We start from the raw sequence: 12,768 nt of genomic DNA, 5'->3' as shown, positions 1-12,768 counted from the left end.
GGATGCTGCACCCACCTGCAATCCCTACACAGATCTGGCTGACACAGGCCACAAAACCACAGCTCGCCCCTATACACGAAGCCAAGCCAGAGCACAACTAAGTGCAATACAGCCATCTTCTCAGAAAAACTCTTCACAAAGTTCAAGAGGTCAAGACACAAAGACTTTAGCAACTAATCCACACCTAATGACCCACCTAAGTGGTACTCAGGATATCACTCAAGAAATCACTCAAGATATCCCTCAAGTAATTAAGGAACAAAAGAAGAAAAGGCACACTAGCCTGGGAACTGCCTCTCTGCCCAGAACATTGGAGGCTATACACCACACCCCCTCAACAGTATTTATAGGAACTCAAACACTGAGATCCTGCTCTGTTCCAGTAACAAGAAGCCGAAAGCACCAGCCTGAAGATGACGAGTGAGACCTCGTCGAAACGTCGCCTAGACACCCCAACTTTTACACGGGAAGACACCCGAGGACACCAAAACCTATATATATATATATATATAAATTAGTTTTTTAACATATCATTTTCAAAAGTAATTAAACATACTTACTCAATTTTTTGACTTTCATCAGTCCTGTCTGAAAATTTTCCAATCTAATCTCTTAGTATGCATTTCTTATTTTCCCTATTAAATTTCAAACTCATAACCAATATCTCTATCTTTTTCTACTTTGTAACACTTCGTATATTTCTCCTTATAAAACTTCTTGTAGTCCTACTAGCGTAATTAGTTCATCACAGTTGCTCTTCAAATAATTCATATACTTCTTCCAATCTTCTGTAAATCTCTGGTCCCGCAGGTTTTGAATCCTCCTTGTCATTTTGTCCAATTCTGCATAGTCTATTAATTTCGTCTGCCATTCTTTTTTCGCCGGAATTTCTTCTTGCTTCCATTTCTGGGCTAACAATACTCTTGCCGCTGTTGTTGCATATAAGAACTGTTCAACATCTTGTCTATTAATGTCTTGCCCTATAATACCAAGTGAAAAAGCTTCTGGTGGCCACGATCCTGTTCTTGAATAGTTGAATGTGAAATGATAATTCACAAGCTCTATTATTGTTTTGTTGTTATTTTGTTTATCATTATAAACTCAACAATGACACCGTGCAATGAACTCGTGCAACAAAGGTGGGGAACCTGAGGACCACGTTCGATTCTGGATAACCTTCTAAGGGCCACATGTCAGTGGCTGGGTGGGGCCAGAGGCCAATTTTGGCAGAGTAGCAAATGCAAATTGTTACCTCTATACAGTAGACTGGCTTTTACACATATTTGAAGGCACCCCTCTATCCTCCATCCAGTCAAGTGGTATTATCAGATGCGGGTGGCGCTGTGGTCCAAACCACTGAGACTCTTGGGCTTGCCGATCAGAAGGTCGGCGGTTCGAATCCCTGCGATGGGATGAGCTCCCATTGCTCTGTCCCAGCTCCTGCCAACCTAGCAATTTGAAAGCATACCAGTGCAAGTAGATAAGTAGGTACTGCTGCAGCAAGAAGGTAAACAGTGTTTCTGTGTGCTCTGGCTTCCGTCACATTGTTCAGTTGCACCAGAAGTGGTTTAGTCTTGCTGGCCACATGACGTAGAAAGCTGTCTGTGGACAAACACGGGCTCCCTTGCCCTGAAAGCAAGATGAGCGCTGCAACCCCATAGTCGCCTTTGACTGGACTTAACTGTCCAGGGGTCCTTTACCTTTACCTTTTACCTTGAAAGGGGCATTGTTCATGGTTTTTTGACCTGGGGAGAGTTTCAAGAGCTAGACAGAGAGGCTGGACGGCCCCAGGTCAGACCCCATAACTGCATCTTTACAGTATAATAAGGAAAGATAGATAGATGTATTTAAAACAGTTGCACCCCGCCTTTCTGCTACCAACCCAGCAAAGTGGCTCACAAAATGGGAATAAAGTCATTAGCAATATTGCTTCCTCCTCCTCTTCTCCTTTCTGCCTCCCTTTGCAGGCAGGGTCTAACGAGGATGATTTTTTTGACGGCGCTTGGTGTGCAGAAGATGACAGCCGCGTACAGTGGATTCAGGTGGACACCAGAAGAACCACCAAGTTCACAGGAGTCATAACCCAGGGCCGTGATTCTCTCATCCAGTACGTGTGGGTAGGGAAGGGGGAGAATTTCAATTCAGATTAAAGGCGAGCCGGCCGAATTTGCACATTCCTAAATTGCATGCGAGCTGAAATGCTGCTAGACTTTGAAAGCCGCACTTCTCCAAATGTTGTAGTGCGGTTCTCCGGCCAAGTGTGCATAAAAATGCAGGCATTGGTGAAAATTGCATGCAGAAATGCACTTTGTTGGGGAAATATACTTTGCAAAAGTGGGTATGTTCAGCAAACTTCCATTAAAAATATGTATTTTTGAAGAAATTCTTACCAAAATACTGCTGAATTCTCATGAGGACTTTTTTAAAAAAAAAACCATAACCAAGTGATGTGGAAATATGGGGAAATGAACTTAAGATAGGCAACATAAGAAACAGAGGCCACACGCCTACTTGTTGTTGTTGTTTAGTCATTTAGTCATGGCCGACTCTTCTTGACCCCATGGACCAGAGCACGCCAGGCACTCCTGTCTTCCACTGCCTCCCGCAGTTTGGTCAGACTCATGTTTGTAGCTTCGAGAACACTATCCAGCCATCTCGTCCTCTGTCGTCCCCTTCTCCTTCTGCCCTCCATCTTCCCCAACATCAGCATCAATTCTTTGGTGATCAGCCGTCTTTATGGTCCAGCTCTCACTTCCATACATCACTACTGGGAAAACCATGGCTTTAACTATACAGACCTTTGTTGGCAAGGTGATGAATCCTGGGAGTTGTAGTTTACCCCCAGAGCTACAGTTTCCAGCACCCTTCACAAACTACAGTTTCCAGGATTCTTTGAGGGAAGCCATGTGCTTTAGATGCATGCTGTAGATGTCAAATGAGGAAAACCCATCCCTATGTGTTGGGCAGACCAAAGGATCAGCATCCAGCTTTTTAACCACAGATTTTTTTTTGAGGGGCAAGGATCCTAGTGCAAATCAATAGGTACGAATGGAAGAAGGGAAGACCGTGTTTATTCTGCACTAGGATCCCCACCCATCAAAAAAATCTGTGGTTAAAAAACTAGATGTTGAGTGTTGCGTATTACGAAGCAGTCATTTTGCATAGTTTAACAGACTTCTTACTTTCTTACCCACGTGCTTCCTTCATTAGGATAAGAATTGTGCTTTTTTTTAGCCCCATGCGAGATTATAGAAATAAGGAATGGTCAAATAAAACAAGATAGTGAGTTATACTAGCGACTGACTGATAGAGAGAGGAGATTGTTAATATCAGGATTGGAAAATTGTGAAGTAATAGAGAAGATAGCAGAATGATAAAGGATGGATATTGGGCTTTTGAAATCCAGAACACGGCAAGTCCCATTGAAATTAATTAATTTGAACCATATAATTGGCAATATTGTTTTTTGTTTTTAGATGTGGAAAGGTTTGGTTTGATTTGTTACTAATATGAATGTTTTTTTAATTGGAAAATGAATAAAAATTCTTTACAAAAACAAAAGGATAAGAATTGTGCTTTAAAAAAACCCTTAAAAAACCTTTAAAAAATAAAATTTGAATGCTGAACTTGGAAGGCTGCTTAATTACAACTTTCCTTCATTTTTTGTCTTCTTTCTTCAACAGCGATGACTTCGTCACCACCTTCCACGTGGGCTTCAGCAATGACAGCATGAACTGGCTCATATACAGCAACGGATACGAGGAAATGGTACGTGTTGCATTGGAAAAGTCCCCTCAGTGCTTTAAAAGCGTTTTGTCTGTTGAGATTTCCCTCTGGGGTATTGTGAGCGGCCCACAAGGATGCTGTTTATTTGTTTGTTTATTAGATTTATACACCGTCCTTCATCATAAGATCTCAGAATAAAACACATGCTGTTCATGTATCAGGGTTTGGCTGGTGCAGAATGAGTGGCAGGGATCTGCTTTGATGCTTAGAATTTTGGAATTATGGGGGCTGAGAACATATGGGAAGGTAGGATAAAATCCACACACACACGCATGTTTATGTTTATGTATCCCTCTACTATAATAATAATAAATAATAATTTACAGGAAGCAACAACTTTGGAAAAACCTAATAAAAATGCAACAACAACAACAACAATAATAATAGTAGTAGTAGTAAAAAATATAAGGCCTTGCTTCTCAGCATCAAATCACTCAGGGATCTACTACCGGCCTACTTTCTCACTGTTCTGCATTAAGCATAGGTAGTATTCAAGGACGCGGGTGGCGCTGTGGTCTAAACCACTGAGCCTCTTGGATTTGCTGATCAGAAGGTCAGCGGTTCAAATTCCTGCGATGGAGTGAGCTCCAGATGCTCTGTCCCAGCTCCTGCCAACCTAGCAGTTCAAAAGCATGCCAGTGCAAGTAGATAAATAGGTACCACTGTGGTGGGAAGGTAAACAGCCTTTCTGTGTGCTCTGGCTTCCGTCACAATGTTCAGAAGCAGTTTAGTCATGCTGGCCACATGACCCAGTAAGCTGTCCATGGACAAACACTGGCTCCCTCGGCCTGAAAGTGAGATGAGCTCCACAACCCTTTGACTGGACTTAACTGGACTTACCTGGTATTCAAGGAGTTGTGTCAGGAGGACCTTAGAGGGTGGAAAAATGAGAACCTCAAGCCCACAGCAATAGGGGAAATGTAATATCTGGGTCTTTTTGCTCAGAACTGGCCACATGTGTTTCTTGTCTCTTATAACTGAAAACTGTCTCTTTTTCTTTTCCAGCTTTTCTATGGAAATGTTGACAAGGACACACCAGTGATGACTGAATTTCCAGAGCCAAAGGTTGCCCGCTTCATTCGCATCTTCCCACTGACTTGGAATGGTAGTCTTTGCATGAGGCTGGAAGTTCTGGGCTGCCCTCTCTCAAGTAAGCAGGAACTAGACTAGAGAGTCCATATTACTCGAAGGCAGGAGGAGGTGGAGGAAGAGAGAAGAATGAAGGGTTGCCTCCAGTGCTAGTCCTATTTCATTAATTTACAGGAGTCTACTTCCAGTAGGGACATGGGTGGCATTGTGGTCTAAACCACTGAGCCTTGGGTTTGCCGATCAGAAGATTGGCGGTTTGAATCCCCACGACGGAGTGAGCTTCCGTTGCTCGGACCCTGCTCCTGCCAACCTAGCAGTTCAAAAGCACACCCAAAAAGTGCAAGTAGATAAATAGGTACCACTCTGGTGGGAAGGTAAACGGCATTTCCGTGTGCTGCTCTGGTTTCCGTGTTCCATTGCACCAGAAGTGGTTTAATCATGCTGGTCACATGACCCGGAAAAACTGTCTGTGGACAAACGCTGGCTCCCTCTGCCTGTAAAGCGAGATGAGTGCCGCAACCCCAGAGTCGTCTGCGACTGGACTTAACTGTCAGGGCTCCCTTTACCTTTACCTTTTTTTACTTCCATGAATAACATTTTAATTACTTTTTTTGAAGAAGCTGGGGATTGTATCCCACTTACAGTATTTTCTGTTTTGTTTATTAAAATGTTATATTGGTACTTACCAAACATTCAGATTTTATTTAAACTGCTTTCTCTATTTAAAAAGCAGCGTATATAAATATATTAAATAATAGTATAAATAATATGATCAATTTCTGCCTTTGAGTCCCTCTCATAATTTTTTTGCAGGCATCCACAGCTATTACAGCCTGCAGAACGAAGTGATGACATCAGTAGACAACCTGGACTTCCGCCACCACAACTACAAGGACATGAGACAGGTGAGGACAAGAGCCTCAGCCTTGACATTTGCTGCTTTCAAGAGGCTTTGGTTAGGTACAGTGGTACCTTGGTTCTCAAACTTAATCCATTCTGGAAGTCTGTTCCAAAACCAAAGCGTTCCAAAACCAAGGTGCGCTTTCCCATAGAAAGTAATGCAAAATGGATTAATTCATTCCAGACTTTTAAAAACAACCCCTAAAACAGCAATTTTACTATCTAAATGAGACCATTGATCCATAAAATGAAAGCAATAAAAAATGTACTGCAGTCACGCAATCAATCAATCAGTAGCTGAATTGGGTTCCACACTGTCACAAAAACAAAACAAAAAAGAGCCGCAAAAACAGACAGACCTCAGCGTAACACTCAAAATTGAAGTGTGGCACTCAATATACAGTGGTACCTCAGGTTAAGTACTTAATTCGTTCAGGAGGTCCATACTTAACCTGAAACTGTTATTAACCTGAAGCACCACTTTAGCTAATGGGGCCTCCTGCTGCTGCTGCGCCGCCGGAACACGATTTCTGTTCTCATCCTGAAGCAAAGTTCTCAACCTGAAGCACTATTTCTGGGTTAGCGGAGTCTGTAACCTGAAGCGTATGTAACCCGAGGTACCACTGTAGAGCATGTTCCAAAAAAAGTTCGCAAACCGGAACACTTACTTCTGTGTTTGCAGTGTTTGGGTTCCAAGTTGTTTGAATACCAAGGTGTTTGAGAACCAAGGTACCACTGTATAAGCAAGAAAGGAAGAAAATGTGGCAATGACTCAAAGCCAGAACCACTCCCAGTGGCTCGGCTCAAGCAGAATAGGGTTCCTGAGTGGTCTATCTACCCATTTCATTGCTGCTTTGCCTTTACTGAATATTTGATCTGATTTGTTTGCTGGGAGGTTATACGCCAAGGAGCATTCATCCTGGTTTGTTGCATGGTGTTTATTCATCTTCCCAGTAATCATTTATTCATCCCACACTTTTCAATGTCTTTCCCTGTAACTTGCCTAACCGCAAAAGTCATTCTCTCTTTTCTTTGAAGTGGATTTGTTGTGCTAAGTCAGGGGTCAGCAAAGTTTTTGTGACTTGGTCCCACAGATGCCGCGGTGGGCCGGAGTGTGTGCGCCACATGCACACTTGCACAAATGCTATTTCCCACAGATGCCGCGGTGGGCCGGAGTGTGTGCGCCACACTTGCACAAATGCTATTTCCGGCGCTTCTTCTGGCACGGAGGAGGTGTGCCGCCCAGCGTCGCGGAAGGTAGTCCCCGCTTTGCTATGCGGCGCATGGGAGCCGACTGAGGGGGAGGGGTCCCTGAACGGACGATGGGGGTCCATGGGCTGGTTAAACGACCCCATGGGCCGCTTGTGGCCTACGGACCTTAGGTTGCCGACCCCTGTGCTAGGTTGTGCCCGAGTTCTTGGTTGTTGTTGTTGTTGTTTAGTCTTTTAGTTGTGTCCGACTCTTTGTGACCCCATGGACCAGAGCACGCCAGGCACTCCTGTCTTCCATTGCCTCCCGCAGTTTGCTCAAACTCATGCTGGTAGCTTCGAGAACACTATCCAACCATCTCGTCCTCTGTCGTCCCCTTCTCCTTGTGCCCTTCATCTTTCCCAACACCAGGGTCTTTTCCAGGGAGTCTTCTCTTCTCATGAGGTGGCCAAAGTATTGGAGCCTCAGCTTCAGGATCTGTCCTTCCAGTGAGCACTCAGGGCTGATTTCCTTCAGAATGGAGAGGTTTGATCTTCTTGCAGTTCATGGGACTCTCAAGGGTCTCCTCCACCGTTGGTTGAATGGTCAGCAAATTGCAATGCTTTCTCTCCCTCCAGCTTATGAAGGTGGTGAATGAAGAGTGTCCCACTATCACCCGCATCTACAACATTGGCAAGAGTTCCCGAGGACTTAAGATCTACGCCATGGAGATATCTGACAATCCAGGAGAGCATGAGCTAGGTGAGAGATGAGGCCATTAGATGGTCTCAAAGTGCCCATCAACACATTTCAATTGTGACCGCATGTGCACTCTGCATTTTAGGCACTGTTGATACCACTTTAAGCAGTCATAAAGGTAAAGGTAAAGGGACCCCTGACCATTAGGTCCAATCGTGGCCGACTCTGGGGTTGTGGCACTCATCTCGCTTTATTGGCCAAGGGAGCCGGCGTACAGCTTCCGGGTCATGTGGCCAGCATGACTAAGCCACTTCTGGCGAACCAGAGCTGCGCACGGAAGGTAACGCCGTTTACCTTCCCGCCAGAGCGGTACCTATTTATCTACTTGCACTTTGACATGCTTTCAAACTGCTAGGTGGGCAGGAGCTGGGACTGAGCAACAGGAGCTCACCCCGTTGTGGGGATTTGAACCGCCGACCTACTGATCGGCAAGCCCTAGGCTCTGTGGTTTAACGCACAGTGCCACCCTTAAGCAGTTATGGCTTCCCCCAAAGACTCCTGGGATCTGCCTCAAAGCCCATTACAGCCCTGAGGCTTTGATGCAGGCGAGGGCAAGTATTCAGATGAACAAACACCCCTGCAAGCCCAGTGCAAAGTCATGTTTTTGTAAGTCTGAGTCGACGCATCTGCTGACATGCCCCATTTCCCAGCGTTAACTTGCTGGCACACGAAGCCCTGGGAGTGAACCTTGTAAGTGTATGATGTTAACCTAGTTCGATCCAAAACCTAGTTCTCTTCCAAAAAACAAGAGAACATTATTTTAACAAGGTCTGCTCTCCATATAGTCGGGTGAGCACGCTTGAGTTATATTAACTGCCTGGCTTTCACCTTTGTCAACATTTCCATAACAATGTCTGGGCCTGATGTTCAGATTTTTTTATTTTTAAAAAGTATGCTTACCATAGCCATCCCCTTAGCCTTTTATAAATACTGGTACCATAAAAAGCCCAAAACCTCCTACTCCATCCCACAACTCCTTTGGAACAAATCCGTTGTGCCAGGACTTTTTGTAAGCCAGCTTTGTAGATTGTCTGGACTCTCCATCTTAATACTCTGAGCTGGGAAACAGAAGTCCCAAAAGGTTTATGAATGCTTGGCTTCTCTGGATGCCATTCAACATTTTGACTGACGCAATTATAAACATGGAATATTCCAGTACCGAGAGAGAGAGAGAGAGAGGCTGAAGCAGAGGCCAAAAGCTCACAGCTTCCAGATTTCTCTTGAATACTGGCAATATTTGGGTCCTAGGAGCCAACTCCTAGGGGCTGAGGTCCCTTCAGCTCCCCAAAATATTTGAGGGGGACAGTCCCCCCAATTGATGGACATTGCCATTCAAATGGGATGTGTGCACCATGCCTTGTGATCAATTATATGCAGTGGGGCTTACCTGTCCCTCCAATATTTTTTAAAATTTGGCACCCCAGATATGGGTGGTGTGGAAAGGGGGGTATTAGTACAGATGAAAAAAAAACATTAAAGTAATTAACAGTATGAGTTTTAGTCAGTCAATTGATGAATGAATAATTTGGGTTGTAGCCAAAGCTGGTCCTTCTCATGGACGTCAATGGACATGACTGACTTGGATTCCTCAGTTATTATTATTTTAAATTGTTTTATTGATTGTAAAAAAAGAAAAGAAAGTCAACAAAAAACCCCCAAAGGATAATATAAATTACAAAAAAAGTTAATTTCTTCAACTTCTTTTATGACTTCCAGTCACCCCATCAAGTGTCCCAGGTTTCTTCAGAATAGCGCACTTTTCATTATCACTCTTCTCCCAGATTTTTATTTTAATAAGGTTTTTTATGTCCACACAGTCTAAGCCTGCCAGAGAATTCACATTTTTTACAATGCTCTTTAAGATATTTTTAATTTTAATGGGTCTCTTCTGAGTACAACTCAGCAGCCCCAAAGAAGCTGAATAGTTCTTGTCTGTCCGTATCAGAGAGTTTGATGCTGCCACTGGAGTTTGCGCAAAGGTTGGGGGGGGATGGGAAGACAACACTGGCTGGAATGCAACAGGTTGGCAGCAACATCATCTAGATTCTCTGGAACTAAGAATCACGACTTTAGAGTGACTTTACTTAGGTGAGCCTTTTCTAATGGAGCAGCACGGCAAACCTGCCTCTTTCCTCGCCTTCTTGCAGGAGAGCCAGAGTTCCGCTACACGGCAGGAATCCACGGCAATGAGGTCCTGGGTCGGGAGCTGCTGCTCATGTTGATGCAGTTTATGTGCAAGGAATACAAGGATGGGAACCCTCGTGTGAGGAACCTGGTGACGGAGACCCGCATTCACCTCGTCCCCTCACTCAACCCCGACGGCTATGAGATTGCCAGCCAAATGGTAAGTCTGGTTGGGATCAAGCTTTGCAGTGTGGATTGAGAGACTCTGAAGTAGGAATGGGAATATGGGACTGTGAAGTAGGAATTCGATTTCTCTCCATTTCTAATTTTTCCAGCTCAAGCTCTGTTTTCCACATTTCCACTTGAGTTCACGACTTAAAAAAAAAAAGTCATGAAAATTCAATTTCATTTTAGGGTGAATTTCTTCTGATACACACTTTTCTGAATGAACCTTTGCCTAATGTACACACATTTGTGCAAGGCGACTTAAAAAAAAATATTATGCATCTTGTTCGTCATAATCACTAATATATGCATTTATATGCACACTTTATAGTAGTGCATGCATTTTTGTACACATTACCTGGCTGGAGAACTGCACTGCCAAATTCAGAAAGTGCAAATTTCGACAGGTGGCTTTGTTTTGGTTTGCATCTTGTTTCAGAAAGTGCAAATTGGGTATATTTGCCATTAAATGTAAATTTAATTTAGTTTTTCCCCCATCCCAACTCTAAAGAGAGGGAAGAGAAGTAAGGGTTGGAGCGGGGAAGGGGGGTTAGATTGAATAAAACTCTATCATCTATCTATCTATCATCTATCATCTATCTATCTATCATCTATCTATCTATCTATCTATCTATCTATATCTATATCTATATATCATCTATATCTATATCTATCTATCTAATCATCTATCTATCTATCTATCTATCTATCTATCATCTATCTATCTACTCATCTATCATCTATCTATCTATCTATCATCTATATATCTACTCTCTCTCTTTCTCTCTGCCTTCTGAAAAGGGATTCACAATGTTTTACTGGTCTTGCTAGCCAAACTAAAGATGGTGGTGGGTAGGATCTAGTTATGGTTGTTCTGTAGCAGTTTGTATTGAGCTGTATTAATTGTTTGCTCAATATATTCGTTTTTGCCTCATTTACATGCTATTGTGTTTTTTGATATGATTATATAGACTAAAACATTTGCTATTTTTAAAATGCTATTGTTAAGATTGTGAATCAGTTTGGGCTCAACGTTGTTGCTGGAAAAATGAAAAAAAGGTAAATATCAAAATTCTGCAGCAAAAGGACCAAACAACCCCCAGGCTTCCATTCCACCCTGTGTAGCTGGGACAGAGGCAAATATCACTATGCCACTGCCAAAACAATCCTAAGGCTGGAGGAATGCCAGTCGTTCATTATACTCACCAGAGGACAGTGGTACCAAGCAAACGTTTGAACGCTTGCTTGTGATTTAGGCTACCTGAAGAGCAAACCTATGATTTTTGCCACCATTGTGAATAACCGTGAGACCACATCCTCTGTCTCTTTGCAGGGCTCTGAGCTGGGGAACTGGGCCCTGGGGCACTGGAGTGAGGAAGGGTACGATATCTTTGAGAACTTCCCTGATCTCAATAGCGTCCTCTGGGCTGCAGAAGAGAGGAAATGGGTACCGCACAAAGTCCCCAACCACCATATCCCCATCCCTGAGCACTATCTCGCAGAGGACACTGCTGTAAGTATTCTCTTGCTTCCGTACAAGCTTGACTTGGCATGCGAATCCTGAAAAGGGCAGCTGCGGGAGAATAGAGGGACGCGGGTGGCGCTGTGGGTTAAACCACAGAGCCTAGGACTTGCCGATCAGAAGGTTGGTGGTTCGAATCCCCGCAAAAGGGTAAGCTCCCATTGCTCAGTCCCTGCTCCTGCCAACCTAGCAGTTCGAAAGCAGGTCAAAGTGCAAGTAGATAAATAGGTACCACTCCAGCGGGAAGGTGAACGGCGTTTCCATGCGCTGCTCTGGTTCGCCAGAAGCGGCTTAGTCATGCTGGGCACATGACCCGGAAGCTGTACGCTGGCTCCCTCAGCCAATAAAGCAAGATGAGCACCGCAACCCCAGAGTCGGCCATGACTGGACCTAATGGTCAGGGGTCCCTTTATCTTTACCTTTTACTCCCCCTTGGTGGATTGCACTGGGAAACAAAATTTTTGTTGTATTGACACCTGCAGTTGTTCTAACCTAATTTCAACGTGCTGATTTCATATCTGAAGTTGGTTTTGTTCTGTAAGCTCTAGGGTTTTTCTTGCAATTCATGCTTTTCACTTTTCACCATAATTTTTGTTTTTCACAATGCAAGAATTCAATATTTTATTAAACACATAGCCAAAGTAGTACAATATGAGTATAAATTGTAAGTGACTTATATAGCATTGGATATGAACAATAATTACCATGTGGTTAGCGTAGATCAACGTTTCAGTGTCCACTTATCCCCAGTGTAAATATGACATATTGGCAAAAGTCAGAAATTGAAAGATAACTATAGCATGTACACGAAAATTGATTTCAGATTTGAAACCAGCATTGACAGAACATACAGTATAAGAACAGTTGAAAAATCTCATGCAACAGAAAATGAAAAAATAAATGTTCCCCAGTGTTGGTTTTTATCTATTGAATTGGTCTTCAAAGGCATTGCACTGGCTTACTTATTAGCAAATGGATACATTTAGGGGAACTTTGGTTAACAGCTCATGGTTCATCTGGAAAGAACTAAGCCACGAGCCTGGGGTGTGGTGCAGGGGTGTACCTAGTTGCTCCGGCAACCAGAGCAGTGGGGGAGGTGCGAGCCGCCCATGGGGGCACCCCAGCAAGTTGCCCACGGAGTCTGTCTGGTGGACGCAAGCCCCACGCTACTGTTT

General features: G+C 43.7%; 1 protein-coding gene across 3 annotated transcripts in view; it reads left to right on the top strand.

Annotated features, from left to right (window-relative positions):
- The window catches only part of AEBP1 (AE binding protein 1), a 48,411-nt gene that overhangs the window by 26,158 nt on the left and 9,485 nt on the right, over positions 1 to 12,768 (top strand). For all 3 annotated transcript variants that reach the window (XM_081890860.1, XM_081890862.1, XM_081890861.1), the window contains exons 12-18: positions 1,968 to 2,107; positions 3,684 to 3,768; positions 4,792 to 4,936; positions 5,689 to 5,780; positions 7,602 to 7,725; positions 9,870 to 10,066; positions 11,405 to 11,584. In XM_081890860.1, coding sequence (XP_081746986.1) covers positions 1,968 to 2,107; positions 3,684 to 3,768; positions 4,792 to 4,936; positions 5,689 to 5,780; positions 7,602 to 7,725; positions 9,870 to 10,066; positions 11,405 to 11,584 — 963 coding nt within the window. The remainder of the gene's footprint in view (positions 1 to 1,967; positions 2,108 to 3,683; positions 3,769 to 4,791; positions 4,937 to 5,688; positions 5,781 to 7,601; positions 7,726 to 9,869; positions 10,067 to 11,404; positions 11,585 to 12,768) is intronic.

This window comes from Podarcis melisellensis (genome assembly GCF_964234715.1).
Source record: "Podarcis melisellensis genome assembly, chromosome: 15".
In the NCBI taxonomy this organism is placed as follows: Eukaryota; Metazoa; Chordata; class Lepidosauria; order Squamata; family Lacertidae; genus Podarcis; species Podarcis melisellensis.
Note: the sequence above shows the minus strand (reverse complement) of the source record. Positions and strands in the feature narration are given on the sequence as shown.